Below are 24,252 nucleotides of genomic sequence, written 5' to 3' on the forward strand. Positions count from 1 at the left end.
AGAACACACCTCGTCCCTATCTCTTACAGTTACTCATTTACACATTTTGCAACACTGAGTAATGCAGCAATTCAGCATTCACATCACCCACTCAAGACACCCACCCTGGTTTCCACACAGCACCCCCCTAACCCATCCTAGCTCTCTATATAAGGTCCTCTGCTCTGTCCCTCTATCTTCTCTTGCTAACTAACAGTTAGCCATGGATACATTCAAGTTTCTAATTCTGCACTTATGGCTGTGTGTCTGCAGAGCTGGACCACAGACACAGCTCAGGTGAGCCACTTCCCAAAAGCTATCATGTTCATTATGACAAATCAATCTTGTTTGAAAATTTTTATCAAAATTGTCATCATTGAAAAATCATTTTTTCATAATAATTTAACCTATAAAATGTCAACATTAATAATAAACAGGTTTGCCTAATGCCGAAAACAATGCCTTCAAATCAATTATTTTCTCATACTAACACTACAAAAATCAAGTCAGTTTACACATCATATGAAAAGTAGCAAATCTTCTAAATGAACAACTAAAACTGTAATATCAAAAGGATTAATGATTAATTGTTTTGTCAGTCCATAAATCAATTAATTTGCTAATTATTCAAATGACTGCATTATGATTGCATTATTCATTCAAAAGAGTGTCTGCAGTATTCACTACTGATTTTATTTAAAGGATGGGTTCACAATTTTTCAAATGTTTCATCCTTGGTGATATCCCCTCTTGAACTTTTAGGTTTTCGTACTTTACTGTAAAGGGAAACAAACTTTAACCTGAATCTGTTCCTATGTCTTCCTCAGCCTCCACAGAACATACAAAGACAATGGTAAGTTGATTGTCTTCAGCACACTTTAACACAATAAATTAAATGGCAAACTAATGTAACTTTGAATATAAGTATAACTTGGATGGCATGCTCCCACAGAGCTGAGCCAGTAGCACAGCATGTGATCCGCTGCATCAACCACACTGTCCTTGAGATGGTTGTGGACTTTAGTTCTCAGACACTTATACACTGCGCACCTGTGTTATGAGTAAACACAGCTTAAACATTCATATAGCAACCTATAGAAAGCCATAAATATTACTATATGTCATCACAGCAACAAGCTCTCTATACCATTTTATTTTTTTGCAATATTTGTTTGTGGAAAAACTTTCACAATCACACTTAATTAAGAGACCATAACAGCCATAATGATGTCAATGAATGTTATTGAATAGGCAGAATGCAACATTTTTGAATTGTGATTCAAATTGAGTTTTTTAATAAATGCAGGTCAAAATTAACCGATAACACTCTCTATGTATGAAAATGTGTACCAGCTGCACAAAGAACTTAAAAAGTTTAAATATTTCAATTTTTTGATATTCACATCACATATTACACATTAACATTTCAGGCTAAAAATGTGTTTGAGGTGTTTTTATTGCTCTCAAATGTAAAAATGGGTCCACTGTGAATAGTATGTAAGGGTCAAAGAGTAGCAGCCAGTGTCTTATGGATATGTTTTTTTTTTTAAATATTCCCTCAAAAAGAAGTTACAAATTATCAGAGAATTAAAAAAAGAAGAAATTAAAGAACAGTGTTCTTTGTAGTTAAGATGTATTCAACATTATCTTTAATGTAAATGTGATTTTAAGTAGTGAGGGCATTAATAATACACCCCTGACTTCATAGTGTCCCCTCCACCTCTGAAACCAAACCCATGCTCATCCATCCATTGAAGATGACACTTGAAGATGACAAAAGTTTTGCCCCTTTTGCCTTGTAATACCTAGCTAGGTTAGTCAAGCCATGCTTACATTAACATATAGTGATAATTTAGTCTCCACTTTACCGCAGACTGTTGACCTGGCAACCCATGGCCTTGCTGTGAGGCAGCACTATTAATACCAGAGCCACCATGAAAATCCTTAGAAAATGTATTTCATTTTGACTCATCTCTAAACTGATTAATTATCACATTAACCTAGTGATGAAATTTTATCAGTTAGTAAGTTGAATAATTTATCTCACAAACCAAACAAAATGTTGGCAATAACTACATTTACAATGGTGGTAAATGATAAAACATTGTATTACATTGTCAGTTTTGAACTAATGCATCTGCCTGTGTTGTGTTTCTCTAGCAGCAGTGTTGACCTCCTGTAACTTTAACCAGGACAGTGAGCCGTTCTGCAGTTTCAGTCAGGACAACACAGACAGCAGTGACTGGACCCGACACAAAGGTCCAACCCCGACACCTGGCACAGGCCCCAGTGGAGACTACCCTGATGGAAGTCAGTTCTGAATGCATGGTTTATTTGAATCATTTCATTACAATTCATGAATAATTACCTCGTTCGTAACCAGGCCATGACTGGGGTCAATTTGGAGTTCTAGGATGGAAACACTGAATTCCGAATCATGATAAGATAAAAACATATCATACTTCTGTCTCGATCTGTCCGCAGAGGGATTCTATATCTACCATGAGTGTGACAATGTGTCGAATGGACAGAAGGCTCGTCTGCTGAGTCCTGCCCTCTCATCATCAACCTCTCAGATCTGTGTCCAGTTCCAATACTACATGTATGGCTCTGACAGTAAGAATGTGTTGAGAGTTCTGGCCAGGACGCCTAGCAGTGACAAAGAGGTCTGGAAGAAGACTGGTTTCCAGAGTCCATCCTGGCTAAAGGGCTCCGTCACCGTGTCCAAACCCAGCAGTCAGAGCATCACTGTGAGTGTTAGCAGGTCACTGCAAATATTGCTTTAACAATCAAACATGGAGACATATAACTGAGCAGCAATATGGCAACTAGGATTCATCTGGTAATTAGATCATGAGTGGAAAACATAATTAAAATTTTTAGTATTTGTTCAGACCTCACTGTTAACGATTTAAATCTTGAAATTTTGAACACACAATAAAGTATTACTGACAGGCGTGTTGCATTAAAATAGTTAAAAGGTAAATCTGAAACAACTCATTCTGACATCAAGGCTTTTAAAACTAGTTGTCTTGTCTGGTATTTCTCTGACATCATAAAATAGTCTGTGTCACTTTGACAGAAACTGTATTGGTAACAGTCTTATTATGAAAAAAAAAATTTGAACTGGAGTAATGAATGAGGAGGAAAAAAATCACACATTTTCTAAGAAATGTATTGTAGTGTAAATTCTGATACATAATTGCCTATTCATTTTATTTTGAAATTGGTATAAAATTCAAATGGATGTCAAAATTCAAATGCTGAGATAAATGTATAAAAGTTTTTTTTTTTAAATCCACATCCTCTTGTATAAATTACTTGGATTATACAATTAATATTTACCTAGAGTGGGTACATTGCATTGGATAAGACATAAATGTTTACAGTAGCATTTACAGTATATAAGGGTTCAATTTTTGATCTATTTAATTTCAAGTACAGTCTCAACTGATGTTACCAATTCAATCACTTCCTGCACAGTGAATCTTTTATGAGAATTAGCCATATCTCACTTACAAACACCTCTTCCCCTGCACCTGCCAGGAAGACTGATAGCGGCCAACTGCAACAAACCAGACATGAATAAAAAGTCATTGTGTGTGTGTGTTTGTTTGTTTGTTAGTGGTTGAGACACCTCAAAAAGAAACAGAGGTTATTAGTCAATGGCCCCCAACTGAAAAATTGGCGCCTCGATGACCCAACTCCAAATATTTACATGACAGCAGTAGATGGAAACCTAGCGACTGTTTTGGGAAAGAGAAACACAAAGTTGAGCTAAATGAACTGCAGCTTACTTACTGTAACTTGAGTTAAATGCCATGAGAATTCATATGTAGTCTAATAAGACTGCAAAGCTAAAATCAATCTATAACTCATATCCAGAGTTTATAGTACAACAGTTTTTTCATACTATCGATCAGTATGATGATGTTTTCCCTCTGTGTTTATAGATTGTATTTGAGGCTCAAAGAAACCTCAGTGCTTCCTGTGACTCAGCTCTGGACAACATTGTCATCACTGAAGGAGCATGTCCTTGTGAGTTAGCTGAGCATGACCACACACACACACACACTCACACACTCATTGTTGTATCACTGATTGTAGAAATGTTTTCTCCACAGCTTGTTTTTCTGGCTGTGATTTCGACATTCTTGATGATCTGTGTGGATGGACGACTGAAACTGAAAATCCCGATGTGTTCGGCTTTGGTCAGTGGCTTGGGCCGACAGACACTGAAGGCACCGGACCCGAGGATGACTTCTCAAAGCCTGGATGTAAGTGATTCTTCTTTTCAAAAGTCTGTATGGAATTGTAGTTGACTGTTTTCACAGTCTGCCCGAACGATGCAATCATGTACACAAAAGAACATTAAAGTTACATGAGTTCAGTAAATATGATCTGACTGAATACTGTTTCCTGCGATTTGCATGAATTTGAGTGTTTTTGCAGGCGATGTTCACCCCTAACAACCAATCTACTACCTGCACACATTAACATTAACATTATTTTCCTCCTGACCCTCTCCTTTTTGTTCATGACTTGGTATCATAGAAGCCTCAAACTACGAACTTCATCTTCAACAAACACTTAAACAACACTTACACAATAAAACACATGGATGTGTTTTGCATCCACATTGATATTACAATATTTCTGCAACCGAAATAAGTGTACAGTGGAAACTCATATTAGTTACACTATTACATACAGTTTTCAATGGCATGGGCTTTTTATTATATAACAAGCTAATTATTTCAACTTATATTATCAATAAATATATTACATAGCAGGGAGAAAAGATGTGTTTTAATTTATATTGATAAATCAGATAACAGACCAATAAAGTTAAGAAGATGATCTGGCAGTTAACTAAATTATCTGCATCATTTTACTGTTACGTTAGCATCAGAGCTTTAGAACATTCTTACCATGAAAACAGCTACAGTAACGCAAAGTAAGCTAGCTCAGCTAGCTGTAAGCTAGTTAATGCAGAATGTAACTGCACTGCACCAAAGATTTGTGGTGGATGTAGTCATGTCTATTGAGGATATTTTTTGGTCATAATTAAATTAAAAGTCCAAATAGAAAATTAAAAGAGATAAAATTAAAGATTAATTTTTGGGAACCTTCTGTTGCTGCAATAGTTTATTGAGGAACATTTATTTTAACATTTTATTATCCTATACTTAGAAGTGCAATGAAAAATTAGGATTTTAACGCCTATTTCCACTTTTATTTGAATACAAATACAAATTATTTTGCTGCCTAAACACATTAACAGTTATATTCTTCCAGACAGGATAACAAATGACTAACTCTACATAATCATAACTAAATCACTGTAATAGTAGTTAATAAAAACCTGTGGCTGTGAGTTGGCAGCCAAATGAGCCATCAGTACAGTCATGTAAAGTCTGTTCATCTTTAATAGGGGAAATTCAGGTGCTAAGCAGTAATCACAGGGAGCACAGTAGGGAATAGCAAGATAGAAGCAAAATACAATAAGCAAAATAAAACAAGGTAATTATAGATCACAAAAATATTTTTAAAAAACTGTATAAGATTAAATGAAATACAAGACACTAACAAAGTGTCGATGTGTCTAAGTAAGAGAAAAAGTTCTGAGTATAGTGGTGGATCCATTGATCCAGTGGTTACAGAATCAGCTGTGTATCTAACGTCCAGCTTGTGCTGTGACCCAGTGAGCACTTCTGGAAACACTGCGGCAGACCGCTGATCCAAAGCTGTTCTCTGAGAAGTCGGTGCAACAGAAAAATAGTGGAGCTTATGTTCACCTCATGCTTCAACAGTCTAACCCTGTATTAAATCAGGCCTATACATTTTTAGACTAGTGTATTGGGTAATGTCTGTTTCTTATACAGATACACTGTTGTGGAGCAAGCACCCAAGACTTTCACTCGCCTTTATACTTGAAGTGACCAGTGACAATAAACGTGATTTGATTTTGATTTGACCATAGCCTCTTTCACACATGCACTGCAACCCTGAAGTTATCTGGACATTACACCTGGGACACACTGGATGCATGAGCAGTGCGTGTGCTTTTCATTTTGGCGCCCATGTTTCTGAGAACCGCGCACGTCACGCGGAGAAAATAGGCGAGACCTCAAATCTCTAGAATTGAATGCTCTAACCTGGTTAGAGTAGCCACACAGCCCGCATGAGAAGCTGCTGCGTCATCTAGAGATTCGAGGTCTCGCCTATTTTCTCCGTGTGACACGCATGGTTCTCAGAAATAGACAGGGAACACGATATGCAACAGGCTAGCTAAGCTGCATTATGTTGACTGGGCCTGAATGCTCCGCTGTGAAGCTGGCACTAATAGGAAAGAGGACTTCCTATGATTTCTCATAAAATAAAAGCTGTTTTATTTCTGGTGAAAAGCTTAAAAAAGCCGAATTACTAATGCAGGATACTTTTTGCATCAAGTCCTGCCACCTGCAAACTCTACCTAGGTGCCACCCCACACCTAAACCAGAGTATTTCCAGTAGGTGAGAACGTGTCTGACACAGACAATCTCCTGTTGTGTGCTATATGTGTGAAAGGACCTGATTCTCCTGATTTTCTACCTAAGTTACTTGACACTGCCTGTTTATTGTTTGCAAGTGGCCATGGTATCAACATAATGTTAGTCATGCATGCCAGCAAATAACAGCTAGTAAAGCTAGTCGCTAATGTTAGCCTCTTACCTGCTGCACTGTCCAATGCATTCTCGCCGTCAAACTGATAGGGAATTGTGGTGTTGGAGTTGTTAATGCTACCACTGGACAAGATGTGCATTCACTGGAATTCAGGAACACGCACATACAGACAGATGACAAATTTAAGGAAAAACTGGTACAGGTCTAAATACTTGACCCCTACAGTGAGGGGATCTGGTGGCTCTGTTATGCTGTGGGGGGCATTTTGCTGGCATGGTTTGGGTCCACGTTTCCCCTTAGAGGGAAGGGTCACTGCAAATCAATCGAAAGTTGTTCTGAGTCATCACCTTCATCCTGTGATGAAACATTTCTATCCTGATGGGAGTGGTCTCTTCCACAATGACAATGCCCCAATTCACAGGGCACAAAGGGTCACTGAATGAATGAAAATGATGTGAAACATATGCTATGGCCTGCTATCGCAGTTGCCAGATCTCAACCCAGTTGAACACCTATCCCCTCACTGTAGTGGTCAAGCATTCAGGCCTGTACCGGTTTTTCATTTTAATTTGTCACCCATCTATATGATAATGCACAAGATACAGCGCAAGAGCTGAGGAGGAGAAGCTACTTTATAGAGACACCAGGCCACAGAGCTACAGAGCCAGACTGAGAGATGGAGTGTCTTCTTCAGGCAATGACATGGCAGCGCGCTTGGTAGAAAAGTGTAGACGAGACCACGTGTCCAGCAAAGGAAAGATTACAGGAGTTTGAGTGGACACCCTCCAAGTAATGTTTATTTTGTGACAATATGTGAAACTTCGTTAGCCCCTTTGTAGAACCAGTGGTGACCACTACATGACTTTTGCCTGTGGCGTGAATCTCAATATAACAAGTGTATGCAGCTTTTTTATTTCGACTTTGAAGGACAATTTATTTATTTATTTTTGGGTTTACTTAGCGATTCAAATAAGGACTGACTGGTAGGGAAGATACTTCCCTCTTGTCTTATTATTTTTTGATGCTGGTATATATTGGGCTAAATAAATTTTGATCAATGCTTAAGACTTCATTTGGACCACCAAATAATTGCTATTGGATGATGTTGGACTAGTAGGATGCGTGAAATGGTGTAATTCACCTCTAGTGAGGGGCCCTCTGGAAGGAGGCTCTCCCCTCTACCTCCCAACAGTGACTCAGGGTGGCGAGGAATCACCTATACTTGGAAGTCATCTGTTTTTCTTTCATTCTTTTCTCTAGTACACGTTGTCCAGATGTTCAAGTCAAAATAAAATTGGTGTCACTTAATGTAAATGGGATAAATAATCCAATTAAAAGGGGCAAAGTCCTGGCTAAATTGAAACAACAGAAGGCTCAAGTACTATTTTTTACAGGAAACCCACCTGCCTCAACAAGAACATGAGAAATTAAGATGTTTTGGATTTAGAAATGCATTTTGTAGTTCCTACAACCCTAACCGGAAGAGGGGAATGACTATCCTAATCACAAATGCAGTCCAATTTGAATGCCATAAAGAAGTCAGGGATAAGAGGGAAGGTATGTATCAGTCAAAGAAAAATAGAAAACAAAGTGGTGACACCGGTCCATGTATATGTCCCCCAGAAAATACCAAATGTTTTTTCAAAACATTGCCTTAGAGACTAAAAGTATTTTTATATGTGGAGGGGACTTTAATGTGGTCATGAACCTTAGTCCCAATACAACAAGTCTATTAACAAATTAGTGCAGGAAATGGGACTAATTGATGTTTGAAGAGAACTCCACCCCCTCGAAAGGAACTATACACACTATTTGGTACTATACACACTGTTTGGTACTATTTGTCTATTCCAGAATTTATTATTTATTAATGAATAGTGATGAAAGTCACAGGGTCACAGAGTGAGGTACAGAATGATGTCATTACTTCACAAATTACAAGTAGGGGCCTGGAAGCTGCAATTAGTAGACTAAAGGCCATTAAATCACCAGGTCATCCTGTTTTAACTGGACCCTTAAAGAGGGCAGGGCTCTCCCATCATGAAAGGAAGCAATTATTGCCATTTTACCTAAGGAAGGCAAAGACAAAAAACCAAATTAAAAATTTTAGGCCAATCTCACTTTTAAATGTAGATTACAAGATATTTACATCAATCATTTGCAAAAGATTTGACACTTTCATACCATCAACGAAGATCAAACTAGTTTTATTAGAGGATGTTAAGCACGCAACAATATTAGAAGAACCCTCCATATTGTGGACAATGCTCAAAAAAAGGGCACAAGTATGGTTCTGGTTAGTGTGAACGCAGAAAAAGCATTTGATTGTGTTAGTTAGGTATTTTTATATGAATTATTAAAGAGATTTGGTCTTGATGAAAATGTGATTCGGTGTATTAAAACTATTTACCATGAGCCTACAGCCAGGATTAAGATAAAGTGAAACCTGTCTAAGAGGATTCAGTCGGAAAGAGGTTTAAGACAGGGCTGCTGTCTTTCTCCTACTCTTTTTGCTTTATATGCTGAACCCCTAGCACAAGCAATAAGGCAGAATGAAAACTTGCAGGGCGTAATTATAGGGCGGAGAGGACAAATAACTGGACTTCTCACAGACAATGTCATTATTTTTCTTGAACAACCAGATATATGTTTCCCAAATCTAATGAACCTACTAGAAACATATGGACACTACTCAGGGCATAAATTGAATATCACAAAAACACAAATCCTTTCATTTAATTAATCTCCATCCCAACAAATCAGAGATGCATATAATCTGAAATGGAATTCTAAAACAATGAAGAATCTTGGAGTAACTATAACTAAAACACTTTCCAATATGTTTGAAACCAATTATAACAAAATTGATGAAAAATCCAAAAGGATGTTAAAAGGTGGTGTACCCTACCTTTAGTAAATTCCATATTTATAAAAGGAGGAGGCCAGGGCACACTTTGCTGTAGAAAAATAATCTTCTGGGAGCATTTCCAGTTGTAAACATTATTGGTGTGTATGCACCTATACTGATCTTCACCGCTATATCATATATCATATCATATCATATCATATCATATCATATCATATCATATCATATCATATCATATCATATCATATCATATCATATCATATCATATCATAACATATCACATTCAGATTAGCCAGTTCTGAATGTGCCGTACCTTGGCCAAAACCGGCCCAGATATGTTTTAAGATGACTGGGCCACATTGGCTGCATCATATGTTGGCCACCTCAGGCTCACTTCCAGATTAGCCAGTACTAATTGTGCCGCATCTTTACCTATAGTTGCCCAATACTGTTCAACCATATTTGGAAATTCACCATTTCAAATATGGGCCATCCTAGGCTCACATCCTGATTAGCCAGTGCTTACTCTGTCGTATATTTGCCAGAACTGGCCCAGATATGTTTAAGATAAATGGGCCACATTTGCTGCATCAAATGCGGGCCACTTCAGGCTAATATTCAGTTAAGCCAGTACCAATTGTGCCACATCTTTACCTAAAGTGGCCCGATAATGTTCAGCAATATATGGGTCATATTTACTATTTCAAATGTGGGCCACAGTAGCCTCACACTATGACAGCCAGTGCTGACTGTGCCATACAATTGCCAAAAGTGGGCCAAATTTGTTGTATAGTATTTAGGCCATATTTGCCATATCATATGTTGGCCACTTTAGGTTCACATCAAGTCAAGCCAGTACTTACTGTGCCGTATCTTTGTCAGAACTGGCCTAGGTATGTTTTAAGATAACCAGGCCACATTTGCTGCACCATATGTGGGCCACTTTTGGTTTACACACACATTAACTATTGTCGACCGTGGCAGGCCAGCAGTGCTGCATCTGGGTATGATATCCTCAAATATGTGGATGTGTGTTTCCAACTTTGAGAAATGTGTAGTAGAATAAAAGTATTTTCTTGTGGTATAGAGAATCAATCAGCAACATGATGTCTTTATTTTATTGTATTTGTTTTCTTACCTAAATGTTAATCATTTATTTATACCCCTCCATATGTAGTCGGCGCCTACATGTTGATGGATTCTTTTGAGGCTGTCCCTGGAGTCCAGGCTCAGATCAGAAGTCCTCTAATAACTCCCTCCTCGAGATGTCTGGACCTGAACTTCCACTACTACCTGTATGGCACCAGCACCACCATGCAGCTCAGTGTCCACACCATCACCACAGGTAAAGACTGAATTTATCCTAATGTCCATACAGTAAGAAACACAGGCAGCATGAAAATATTTGTTTGTCTTGAATTTGTTTGTCTACTTACCAGGTGGAAGCCTTGGACCTGCTCTCTTCACTGTCAGGGGGAACCAGGGCCAAGGCTGGAAGCCTGCAGCGGCCCGCTACCTGGGAACTGCTGCCATTCAGGTAAGTACTAGAATTCTGTCTGTCTCTGTATGTGTTTATGTGTGCATGTGAGCACATAGGTTTACATTAACTTTCTTGTCACATTTATGTTTATATCAGTTTGTGATTGTGGGTACCTATGGAGAGACTCCTGAGACAGATATTGCTGTTGATGCTGTGTGTGTCATGGCCTGCAAAGGTGAGAATCTGACCAGAGCGAAATTACTCACTGCACCATTAGAAGCATTTGCTGTGTCAGTGACAGACATTTCCATGATTTACAGCTGAACCAACAACTCCTCTACCACCGGTAACAACTCCAAGACCAACTATGCCTAAACCAACAACTCCTGGATTGACCACACCTAAACCGACAACTCCTGGTCCATCTACACCAAAACCAACAACTCCTGGACCAACTACACCTAAACCATCAACTCCAGGACCAACTACACCTAAACCATCAACTCCTACCCCGACTACACCCAAACCAACAACTCCAGGACCAACTACACCTAAACCAATAACTCCTGGACCAACTACACCAAAACCAACAACTCCCGGACCAACTACACCAAAACCAACAACTCCCAGACCAACTGCACCAAAACCAACAACTCCTGGACCAAGTACACCAAAACCAACAACTCCCAGACCAACTGCACCAAAACCAACAACTCCTGGACCAACTACACCAAAACCAACAACTCCTGGACCAAGTACACCAAAACCAACAACTCCTCGACCAACAACACCTAAACCAACCACTCCTCATTCAACAACACCTAAACCAACAACTCCTCAACCAACTACACCAAAACCAACAACTCCTGGACCAAGTACACCAAAACCAACAACTCCTCGACCAACAACACCTAAACCAACCACTCCTCATTCAACAACACCTAAACCAACAACTCCTCAACTAACTACACCTAAACCAACAACTCCTGGACCAAGTACACAAAAACCAACAACTCCTCGACCAACAACACCTAAACCAACCACTCCTCATTCAACAACACCTAAACCAACAACTCCTCAACCAACTACACCTAAACCAACAACTCCTCGGCCAACAACAACCAAGCCACCAAGTATGACATGTCCTTATCAAAGGTTTCCAATAATTATGAATTCATTAATTATTTATCTAATTTTCTTTTCCCTCTTTTTCTTTCTGTCTTTCTTTCTTTCTTTCTTTCTTTCTTTCTTTCTTTCTTTCTTTCTTTCTTTCTTTCCTTATCAAATTTATATTCCCTCATTTTTCTTCAACCAATTCTTTTGTCTGCTGTACAGAACCGTGCCCTCCTAATGCTGAGTATATAGACTGTGGTCCAGCTTGTATCCCTACCTGTATGGAACCCTCCACCAACTGTACCGGCTCCTGCATCAGTGCCTGCTTCTGCAAACCAGGATTTGTCTTCAAGGGACGCCACTGTGTGCCACTGGAGAAATGTGGTTGCCTGGATGACCAAAATAACTATTATAAGGTCGGATGTCATTGTTAATATTCCATTGTACAAAGATATAATGACAAGACAGTAAATGACAAGTAGGTTACACTATGTAGTTCTGATGACATACAGTACACTCTGCCAATACCGATCCTTTGTTTAAATTTGTTTCAGCCTGGTGAGGTCATATTTGGAGATGGCTGCTCAAAGCTGTGTCGCTGTGCAGGGAACTATACTTTGGAATGTGTTGATAACTCCTGTGACCCTACTGAAGAGTGTCGCGAGGTTAATGGTGTTGCAGGCTGCTATCCTAAAGGTAATAATGTCTTGTAACTTGTCAATACATTATACAGGAACTTGTCCAACCACGTCTGAAGGAAAAACATGTTCTAAACAGCCACACTCAAAGGCAGAAAGTCTTTTCAGGGACTAGTGAGAGTTTTTCAAGAGAATTGTTCAAACAGGGTAGCGGTTCACACTTTTGACCACTTTTCCACAAAGACATTCATAGTGGTGCACTTGGTTGTGCACACAAATGTAATGGTATTAGCTGTGAGAAGAATGAAAAAAAAGAGCATGAGGGAGAAGGTCACCCCTTGCCTTTTATCTCACTTCTGCACACCAGGTGAATCACTGTGTAAAGTGGACTTGCTTGTCAGATTGGTGTAGGACTTTCTCACAGCTGAAAGGTCTGGTGGTGGTGGTGGTGATGGTGGTGGGGGTGTTTGCTTTGCTTTTGAACTTTTTAACGCTGTTTGACAATCCAACAAGCTGTTTGTTTGAAGCATACTGACCTGTTAGAAAAAGTCTTGACAGTGTTGATCTCAGAGGGTGTGGTCATACTGAGTCCAAAATAGAGGAGCTATCATTTTAGCCAATGCTTTTTTATGCACTGCTTCTATAGCTAATGTTAGACTGACTGAGTCAGTTTGCTGACCTAATGATTTATCTCTACTTATGCTACTTTTAGACTACATTTTAGCATTAGACAGTCCTGTAACTGCCAACTGTGACCAAAAGTGACCAAAGTCCCAGGGTGATTTGTCGTCACCATCAGCTTTATTCTACAGATGTTAGGTTTTAAGTTAGGGCTTTCTTAGTCTTAAAATTATTGATCAGGCCAGTAAAACCTGTCTGTCACAAAATGACTTTATTTGTTATTCCCTTAGGTACATCTACATGCATAGCGTCTGGTGATCCCCATTACACCACCTTTGACAAATTTAATTACAACTTCATGGGCAACTGCAGCTATTTGATGTCTGGGCCCTGCAATGAAACGACTCTGCCACATTTTGAGGTCCATGCTGACAATGAAAATCGCTATAACAGGCCCACCATCTCATATTTGAAGGCTGTACATGTATACGTACACATGGTGAAGATCTCCATCCTCAAAGGTGGCACTGTGCAAGTAAGAAATGAAGGCAGGAAACACACTATTGTCATATCTACAAATCACTTGCATTCCCTGCTGAAAATACACCTTTTCGGTCACTAATGCCATTGTAACTTTAAAGTGTTAGATTTTATGTGAAGAGTTTTCAATAATTTTACCATTTCTATTATCTCAGTAAGTGCTCATTCACTCGCACACTTACTCACACCTGCTCTCCCAATACAGGTGAATGGGACCAAAGTAAACCTGCCAGTGACTCCGGTCCCTGGTGTGTCTGTGTTCAAGTCAGGAAAGCACTACACTGTGTCCATGATCTTTGGTGTGACTGTTCGCTATGATGGAAACCATTTCATGGACATCAAAGTGATCAAAGAGTGAGTGTAGACTGAACACCTGCTGTCACTGGAGGCTGTCTCGTTACATGTATTCTTACCACAGCCCAGGACAGAATACTATTTGTAATGGAAGTTTTAAAATAATGCTGACAATAAACTCTGATAATCATACTATTGCTTGGTTGGAGTGAAAACAAGTTGCAAACTCTTGTAATCTCGTAATGTTTCTTGTAATATTCAGCTATCAGAACAAGCTGTGTGGACTGTGTGGAGATTACAATGGAGATGCCAAAGACGACTTCCGTAATCCAGATGGGTTGTTGACCACCAATGCCAATGACTTTGGACACAGCTGGAACACCGATCCAGAGTGAGTTTTGCAGAGGCGTGTGCCTGGATACGAGCAGACACAGATAGTTTTAGGACTTAATCCGATGATCCCACATATATTTATCTCTCTGTCAAACTAGATGAAATAAAGGGCCAATTCACCCAAATCATAATAAAACTTTTTTGTCCCCAGTTTTTTAAAAAAAAACTGCTAGAATTAGAAATAAATAGAAAAGAGAATAACATAATACAATTTCTTAATATTAGTCTGAGTTTCAAAATGTATCAGATTATTTCACAATTTATATTAAGTGCCTTTTATTTATATGATTATATATAATGTCTTTTTGAGTCTTTAAATACAGAATGCTGGGTCTCCATGCCAAACAAATGGGTACAGATCAATATAATTACAAGGGACAAAACTAACTAACACACACAGAGCTTTTCTAACTGACTGTCTGTGTCCACAGGTGTAATAAGAAACCCAACACCACCATCCCTGGATGTGGTGAAGAGGACCAGGAACTTTATGAGAGCTCTGGATATTGCGGCATCCTGCTGGACAAAAAGGGTCCCTTCGCTGTGTGTCACCCCAAAGTCAACCCCAATGTAATTCACAACATTCACACACAGTACACAGAAATATAAAGCTGTTCCCTCTTTTGATGTTGTGAGAAATTCAGCAGTACAATGTCATTAAAATAACTAAGCCATTTTCAGATGCTCAGATTGAGCTTTGGACTAGTAGAGAGTGATAATGGAATATTAGTAAAAGTGGGTTTGTGTGGTATTGTCTCATCTGCAAACCCTTGAAAATTTGCAGATGCCCAGCTGCAACAGTTTTGTTAGAGTTAATTGAGTTTATAACAGAATGGATTGACAAACCAGCCCCTGATAGCACAACATGAGGTATTGTAAGTGCTGGTACTGAGTCCTCTGCACCAGATATAAAAGAGTCTGAAGCAGCAAAGAATCAAAAAAGCAGGAGACAGAAATCACTGTCACAGTGGAAAAGGAATTTAAACACAAAAATAAAGTTATTACTTTTTGTTTTAAGATGAACAGACAGAATTAAGCATTGTAACTCAACAAACTATATGTGTCTTCAGAATTACTTCAAGGATTGTGTCTTTGATCTGTGTGAGCTGGATGGAGCCAAGCCCATTCTTTGTGAAGCTATCGAAGCCTACATCAATGAATGCCAGGACCGTGGGGTCAAAATCGGACCTTGGAGGAATGAAACCTTCTGCCGTGAGTGTTGGGTGAATGAATGGACATAGAAATGATAGGTGGATGGAGAGATTTAGAAATGGTGTGATGAAAGCAGTTCGAAAGTTGCATTCCAAGGGTCAGGAAGGGTTCTTATTTGATATGGGCCTGTATTTATCAAGCCTCTCAGAGTAGGAAATCACTGCAAACTAGCTAAAAGTTCAAATTCAAAGAGTGATGCAAATTTGGTCCTACAGGACTATGAGTAAAGCATTTGACTACTTTCCACTACTATTTACTACTTTTTTGATTTAGAAAATGACTCCTGTCTCAGGCAATATTTAGGGGGGCACCAGAGGAGTGCTAAATTGCTAGGAGTCAAGTCTGAGATGCTTGATTCAGTCTCAGCATATACCTCTATGCCTGTCCTATCACTGACTTCAGCTTCCTATCCTCCCCCAGCCCTGAGATGCCCCCTGAACAGCCACTATGAGCCCTGTGCAGACCCTTGTCAGGAGACATGTTCTGGGAAACCTCCCTCCTGCAGTGGGCCCTGCTCCGAGGCCTGTGTGTGTGATCCTGGCTACATCCTGAGTGCCGGCAAGTGTGTGAAAAAGAGTTTGTGTGGCTGCAAACACAATGGCCAGTATTATGAGGTACAGTGAAGTGTATCTAAAAGGAAGGGTGCGTGTGTGTGTGTGCGTGTGTGTGTGTGCGTGTGTGCGTGTGTGTGTGTGTGTGTGTGTGTGTCTGTATGTGTGTGTGTGTGTGCGTGCATGAGAGCTTTATACATTTCTCAGGACATCTTTCTGTTCACATGCTGTCCTCTTTAAGTGCATATTTGAAATGTGAAAAACACTAACAAAGCCAACAGTGCCCATTATGCTACTCTACTGAATTGTCTGTTGTGTTGATCTGACCCCATTTGCTCCACTGACCCTACTTCATCAATACACTTTATAAATGTTTGATTGAGGCTTCCCTCTGCTAACGCTGTGCACATGTGTCTCAGCCTGGAGAGGAGTTTTATGTGGAGGACTGTAAGCAGAAGTGTAGATGTGATGCCTTCTCTGTCACCTGTGTGACCTCTGAATGCCCACCAATGCACGAGTGTAAACTCCAGGGTGGAGAGCTGGGCTGCTATCCAACCGGTAAGTTTACACCCACCACACCATAAGAAGTGAGTGAGTGACAGATGGACAGAAAAACAAATTACTTACTAAAACAATACTTTTAGTAAGTAAGTAAGGATGCCCCAGATAACTCTTAGAAACATGGATGATTCCATTTAAACTTTCTAACAACCTAAATCCCAACACAGGAACAGTGGAAATGTACTTTGTCACAGAAGGCCTCTGCTACTGCTCTCGGTCTTAGTTAAAAACTGAAATGCATTCCAAAGGTTTACTATCCCAAATTGCAAATGGAGTGAACCACACAATATAGCGCCACAGCCGCCCAGGAGGTAGAGCAGGTCATCCACTAATCCAAAGACAGGCTGTTCGATTCCAGGCTCCTGCAGTCCACATGTTGAAGTGTCCTTGGGCAAGATACTGAACACCAAATTGCCCCTGCTGGCTGTGCCATCAGTGTGTGAATGATTAGATTGCCTCTGATGGGCAGGTTGGGACATTGTATGGTAGCCCCTGTACCTATTCAGTGTGTAAATGAGTGTATTGTAAAAAGCACTTTGAGTGGTCAGAAGACCATACTGTTGAGTTAGGTTATGTTCCAAGGCTGTTTTTTTGGTAATTTCTGTTATTACAGATATCAGTTATTTTGAATATGGTTTTAACTTCTGGAACACAATCTCAAAGTTCTATTTTCAAATCAGCTCTCTGTCAAGTTGAAAAATGTAACTCAATTGTACTGAAGAGAAAAATCTGATTACCTCATCATGCTATCACAGTTAGTTTTTGGTTAGCACCCAAACCAACATATCCTAAATGCAAGCTGTACTTTTCCAATTTTAATGTAATTACCAGTCTTCTTCTTTGTTAAAGTGGTCAGGGTGTTCATTTTTAGTCTAACACAGTGGTTAATAGTAATATCCATGTAGCTTAGAATATGGACAGATATGAATCAAAATCAGATGAGAATCGAACAATTCAGTCATTGTTTTAGGAAAGCAGTCAATCAGCCGCTCATAGCTATCTCAGCTGTGCTGTAATTTAATGTTCTAGAGTTGTTCAGGCTGCTTGTCCCTCTCTCTCAGGTTCTCAGGACTGTGTGGTCTCTGGAGATCCTCACTACAACACGTTTGACAAGAAGTTCTACAGCTTCATGGGAACATGTACATATACACTTGCTAGAACCTGCAAGAACAACACAGGTAGGAACAGGTTTAGACATTTATAAGTGTTACATTATAGATTTTTTTTTTCATAAAATTGTGTACCAGAAATGTTTAGATGAGCAAGGTTTTGTTTTGTTTTTGTCACCTATAATTGTTTCAAAATTCTTGTGTGTGTACCTATTTGACATGAACTGCCATAACACATCATGCAATTGCATCCACATTTAGATGACATATTGTATACACATATCAACTCTGGGTGATCCTATAAAATGTGATGGCCATACACCAGGAGGTGGCACTACAACTGCATGATAAATTAAAATAACCATACCTTCATCAGTTACTGCAAAAAGCCAACAATGAACTGTTTTGTGTAAATGTACTGACTGTGACAGCTGTAGGTAGGAGAGACATCTGAATACTGACTATTGAATGTAGCTTTTACATTAATAAGACTATTTCAACACATTTCAACACAAACTATTTATCTGATTTTTTGTCTTGACGTGATCCGTCACAGAAGTCTGGTTTAAACCATACCTGCTATAGCAGGACAACTTGGTAGAGCCCGAGTCATGCACCATATCAACCAATATTCATTTTTAATATTAACACACAATATCTGTGGTACTATATGGTGTTGTGTTCCTCGTGCAGGTCCTTGGTTCTCAGTAGAGGGGAAGAATGAGGAGAGAGGAGTGTCAGGTGTGTCCTACCTGAGAAAGCTCTATGTCACTGTGAATGGAGTGACTGTGACCCTGATGAAGGCCAGGAGGACAATGGTCAGAATGACAACATATACACCTGTACACAATGTATTCTGTGTGTGTGTAGATAACCTTTACAACCTGTCATTATCACAAGAGGATGACTAAGCAAAACATGTGCAAATGAATGTACGCACACACACACACACACACACACACACACACACACCAGCTGTATCACTCTCTTTATCAGTATTAATCCTCCGGTTTAGTGAAATTACAACTCAAAGCCTGTCCCTTCTTCTCTTCACCTTTCATTCGATCTTTGCATTCTCTTGCTATATCTTTTAATGCCATAATCCAAGAAATCTATCCACACTCTTCCTGTTCATCCTCTTTTGTACTCATCTGTTTGATCCATCCACAGATCAAACAGGTTTTCCCACTCTCAATACGTCATCTTATCTTACAAAAATAGAGCTAGAGAAAAAATCCCTGTGTGCCCTGTTCAACTTGAAAAGCTGAACGGAAACCACAAATATGTAACAAATATAACCTGAAGCTTCTATTTAACATCTTCTTTATGTTGTATTTTCTTCCTTCCATCCTGCAGGTTAATGGTCTGCGGGTGGCCCTTCCGCATTCCCCCTCTCCTCTCATCTCTCTCAGTCTTGCGGGTCAATACGTCACCCTACAGACACCCTTTGGCCTCCAGGTGCGCTGGGATGGAAACCATTACGCCCAGATCTCAGTTTCCAGGTTGGTATGGGTAGAGGTTCATTCAAACTTAATAATCAATGGTGACACTCTGTCAGAGGTTGACCCTCCTCTGCAGGTATTTTTCTAATGTTTATCAAATATGTCAACACTCTGAATTGTTTGGATATTTTAGGACCTCTTTGGTTACTTACATACATGTGATAGTGTATTTCTTTAATTCTTTTTTTATTCGGAAAATTGCAACATGGTGTCACAAACTCTATCAATGGCGTCCTCCATAGTTTAGAGGTTGGAGGAAAAAGCTTCAAAGGCCACATCCACATCCACACACACGTTAGTTACTATAATAATGATAGAACTAAAAACTAAATAAATTGATTTGGTGAGGCCATTTAAATGATTATATTAGACCAATACTATTTGCCTACACAGAGCTGGTGCAGACAGCTGCAAAGATTAAAATGGGAGCGTATCGGTTGCATGTGACGTGCACGTGAAAAATGACTCTTACATGCTTGCTGTCTAGACACAGGGTAAAACAGACCGTTCCAAGACACGTTAGATTCCACTGCTTTTCTTGGCAAGATACACCCCACATAGCATTCAAGCGCTAGGATTGGCCAGGCATCCATGCTCGAACATACAGTGAACATACAGTTAGACTAGCAGCACCATCATAGCAGGATGTGTCTTGCCAAGAAAAGCAGTGGGATCCATAATAACACTTCCAAGACACTCAACCAAAACTAAATTGATAATTGACATGTCTTTGGAATTACACCAAATGTATGAAACTATTATGATTCTACTGACATACATGCTTAATTTTAACATTTATGTACAGCTGTTTTTCAATCCACGTTTTTTGTAGAAATGATGAACTACTAATTTGACTGTTGTGACTGTTTGCAGTTCATGTTTATTTGCCCCAAACAGCCAATGTAATTATTGTCTGTTATTTTCCTCCAGCATCCTCTCATTTTCTTCTGATTTCCATACATTTTTGATCAATCAACTAATTTTTTCACTCAAGTTGAAATATTTTCAACTTACATTGACGCATCTACACCTCTTTGAATTGACTTTTAGTCACACATGAAACACACCTTAAAAGGCAGAATGATATGGGTACCAAGCAAATCTTTTAAATCCTAAATATTGATGAATTTCTTTAAATCCGGTCATTACAGTCTGGAAAAAATCTGTAAATGCTGAGGGTCATTTTTTACTCTCTTTTAAATACAATTTAACACCTGATCACTGCCCCTGGCGTAGGTTGACCCAACTACGGAGGTATATTTCATGAAAAGAAGAAATCACCTTGGCATCTGTGCAAGCTGTAGTTCAAAGGTCATTGCTATTTTTAATAAATCCTCTCTACATTCTACATTTGGTCATACATCTCTTACTGATGATGCCCTGGCTGATTATATGAGATGAAAGGATTTTTACATTCGTTCTCTTTGTAGAATTCCATTAAAGGGCTAAACAGTATTTGGCCTTTTAAGTCTTCTTAAGACATTCCTCCACATTTCCTAATCCTGTATCCTCTTTGTTATTGTCGCTCCAGCTCCTACTATGACCAGATGTGTGGTTTGTGTGGTGACTACGATGGGAACGCAGACAATGATTTCACCAGACCAGATGGCACTCTGATAGGAAATGTCAATGACTTCTGTAACAGCTGGCAGACAGAAGAGGATGAGGACGACTTGTGAGTTTATGCACATTCATCCCTGTTCTGTAATCTTAGAAGTGACAGATTTCCTTACAATTCCTTGGAAAATCATACATGTGACTAAATTACATGTCAATAGGCTCATGGATACACTCCGCATAATCTCTCTATAATCTGTGTATGCATTCAGTAAAAATATAAACCTACAATATAAGCTATGCATGCAATGTATGGATTAGTACTTGGATGTCTCAATTCTGAGCACACAATTAGACATTTTGATCTCAAAATGTATTTCTTGTAAGAACATAAAGTTTGTCTGCTCTAAATGTGCATGCTCAGAGCTGAGACATAAAGATAATGCTGTAGAATGTCTTCAGTTACCTACTCACCTGCTCTCACATTTCTTCCTGCTATAATTCTTGAGAATGAATTAAATTGTATGGGTTGTTGACTTAAGAAGTGGCATAAACTTGACCCTCTTGATGTGTTTGATCAGGTGTACCTCGGGCACCAAGCCTGACCCAGACTGTGACCCCAAACTTGAGGCTGAGGTGGTGAAACCAGACAAATGTGGCAAAATCAAAGATCCTGCTGGTCCCTTCAGGTGAGGAAACCACTTTTTGTCTGAATTATTGACCTGCCTTTTGAAAAAAGACAACAAGAAAAATAACTCTTTTCATGATCAGAATTTGATCTATACAGTCCAATAACATTTGGAAAGTCTAGGAGAGCAGCATGATCAAATTAATTTATACCATTCATATGTGTGGGAAACCAACAGGAAGTCAGCCAGCTTGGCCAGTGGAAGTCTCAGACATACATGGTCTGAACTGGCTTGGCTGGGCAAGGACTCTACTGAGCATGCTCTATGGGCCCAAAAACACAGAAGTGTATTTCGTCATATGTTGGTGAAAATATGAGGGCTTGAAACATACTGAACCTAAGGTTGGACAGCAGAGAGCTGCATTATTAAGTAGATTTAGAAACCTTTATAGACATGTTGATAACTTTTTGTCTGTTTTGAAAACTCATTATTGGAATCCATGGTAAAAAAAAAACATGAATTCAGGCTGACCACAGTCTCTGCTCATTTTAATGATCGACTTAGTTTCATGTCCTTCATTTCCTTAATTTAGCTAAAACTAGAATGCATGGTACAAATCTCGAATTACACTTTCTCATGTTGACTTCATCAGACTAAAGGATATGAAATTAATGTTGAACTTCAAAAAGAGACACCTCCCTGTTGTGAGCAGTGTCAGCACTTATTTATCTGACTGGGTGGAGGTGCATCAGACTATGCAGACTATTGTGGCAAAGGGTAGTTGGAGGGTGTGATTCAGTCTGAATATTTCCAAATGATGCTTTACTGTTTTAATTTTGTACTTGTTTTACAACTATGCAGACAGTGAGGACTTTGTTTTGAAAGAGGTGACCAATGGTTATTGGAGGAAGTCATCAAACACACACACGCACACACATATACACACACACACACACAAACACACGCAGATTATGGTATCCTTGCAAAGATTATCTAACTATCTCATTTATCTTACTTCAGATTACAGTTATAGTTTGTTCTTGGGATATTATATGAACAGCATTAAACTCTGTACCACACTAAAACACACAAACACACGCATGTGTGCGCGCACACACACACACACACACACACACACACACACACACACACACACACACATGTCTGTCATCAGATCCCATAAACAGACAGATCAACTACATAATACTTTCTGGCTTCTCGACCCTTTCTGTGGCTCTCAGCTCCAAGCCCATTGGAGCCCATTGGGCAGCACATTTTACACATTTACATCTTCACTTAAGTCTTAAGTTTATGTTCAAACTCTAAATAATTCATATGGACAGCAATCTGCCAAATCATAACAACACTGAAATACATCTATATTCAACCAAAAAACAAGATGTGGTGTCAGAAATAGAGCCCATTGAAAGCTTTCCTGCTGCATTTCTATAACTCGTTCCTATAGAATACACTGTATCGTACTACATCTTACTGTATTTACATAATATACACATTTCTGACACTATCAACCATTAAAAAACTATAAATTAAATAAAACAGCGATGTAACTTCACAGACTGTCATAAAAAGATCCTCATGTGCTGCCTGCCATTAGTGTTTTTATCTCAGTGTGTTCTCATTGACACATGAATTGTTGTGTTAGTGTGTGCTGAAAGGATTTGCTTTTGTGTGTAAAATGAGCTGCTGTGCCCAGCAGTGTGTTGGTAAAGTTGACTGTGTGAAGAGTTTTGAAGATGCATTCTCAGTGTTGAACCATGTGGTAACCAATCGTAAAAAACTGTAATACACATGAGGTGAAATCTGGCTTTAGCTCTTTCTTTCCTTGGCAAGGAATGTGTGGATGATAGAGCCCACAATATCTATCTTTTTTAGGACGTGATTTCATGTATTTCTATATTTGTAATTTTTACATGAAAAGAATTGAGAGCTACTTGAGAGGGTGGTATAAGTGAAATCAGCAACATGTGCCTTTTCCTCCCCAAACTGACTGAGTGTGTTTTCTCTGTTCCAGGGAGTGTGTCAGTGTGGTGAATCCCACTCCCTTCTTCCAGAGCTGTGTGTATGACATGTGTCAGTTTAACGGCCAGCAGCATGTGCTGTGTGACCAGCTCCAGGCCTACACTGATGCCTGCCAGAGTGCTGGGGCCAAAGTCCATCAGTGGAGGACTCCAGACTTCTGCCGTAAGTGTTCATTGTTTTAATATGACATAGTTTATCATTCCGAGAGAAGATCACACTCCTTCCTGCTTCCGGTTGGAGCACAGGACATCCTGAGTGCAGCTAGTATCTTTCTCATCGGGGTCACTGAATATAATGTCCCTGTCACTCCAAATGTATTAATTATTTTTTCTTGGAAAATGTATATATTTTGTAATATCTCTCATAAAATGTTTAGAGAAAAAGTTACTGTATTTAACCTTTAGGGATATTGGATTAGGCTCTAGGGATGGCAATGGTCAGCCCAATTAGTCCAGAGTGAAATATCTCAACAACCTTTCAAGAACTAGTGTGTAGGATTTA

General features: G+C 39.2%; 1 protein-coding gene across 2 annotated transcripts in view; it reads left to right on the forward strand.

The window, feature by feature from the left end:
- Nucleotides 1–201: 201 nt before the first annotated feature.
- The window catches only part of zanl (zonadhesin, like), a 42,971-nt gene continuing 18,920 nt past the window's right edge, over nt 202–24,252 (forward strand). For both annotated transcript variants that reach the window (XM_044342567.1, XM_044342566.1), the window contains exons 1-25: nt 202–276; nt 807–832; nt 2,140–2,289; nt 2,464–2,729; nt 3,933–4,017; nt 4,104–4,256; nt 10,689–10,856; nt 10,951–11,048; nt 11,148–11,226; nt 11,312–12,124; nt 12,327–12,520; nt 12,659–12,800; nt 13,654–13,898; nt 14,109–14,257; nt 14,460–14,588; nt 15,022–15,160; nt 15,661–15,802; nt 16,223–16,416; nt 16,773–16,911; nt 17,976–18,092; nt 18,717–18,841; nt 19,380–19,525; nt 21,057–21,200; nt 21,664–21,771; nt 23,744–23,913. In XM_044342567.1, the coding sequence (XP_044198502.1) occupies nt 203–276; nt 807–832; nt 2,140–2,289; nt 2,464–2,729; nt 3,933–4,017; nt 4,104–4,256; nt 10,689–10,856; nt 10,951–11,048; nt 11,148–11,226; nt 11,312–12,124; nt 12,327–12,520; nt 12,659–12,800; nt 13,654–13,898; nt 14,109–14,257; nt 14,460–14,588; nt 15,022–15,160; nt 15,661–15,802; nt 16,223–16,416; nt 16,773–16,911; nt 17,976–18,092; nt 18,717–18,841; nt 19,380–19,525; nt 21,057–21,200; nt 21,664–21,771; nt 23,744–23,913 (4,195 nt within the window). In that variant the 5' untranslated portion in view covers nt 202. The remainder of the gene's footprint in view (nt 277–806; nt 833–2,139; nt 2,290–2,463; nt 2,730–3,932; nt 4,018–4,103; nt 4,257–10,688; nt 10,857–10,950; nt 11,049–11,147; nt 11,227–11,311; nt 12,125–12,326; nt 12,521–12,658; nt 12,801–13,653; nt 13,899–14,108; nt 14,258–14,459; nt 14,589–15,021; nt 15,161–15,660; nt 15,803–16,222; nt 16,417–16,772; nt 16,912–17,975; nt 18,093–18,716; nt 18,842–19,379; nt 19,526–21,056; nt 21,201–21,663; nt 21,772–23,743; nt 23,914–24,252) is intronic.

Source organism: Thunnus albacares, chromosome 22 (assembly GCF_914725855.1).
Source record: "Thunnus albacares chromosome 22, fThuAlb1.1, whole genome shotgun sequence".
Taxonomy (NCBI): domain Eukaryota; kingdom Metazoa; phylum Chordata; class Actinopteri; order Scombriformes; family Scombridae; genus Thunnus; species Thunnus albacares.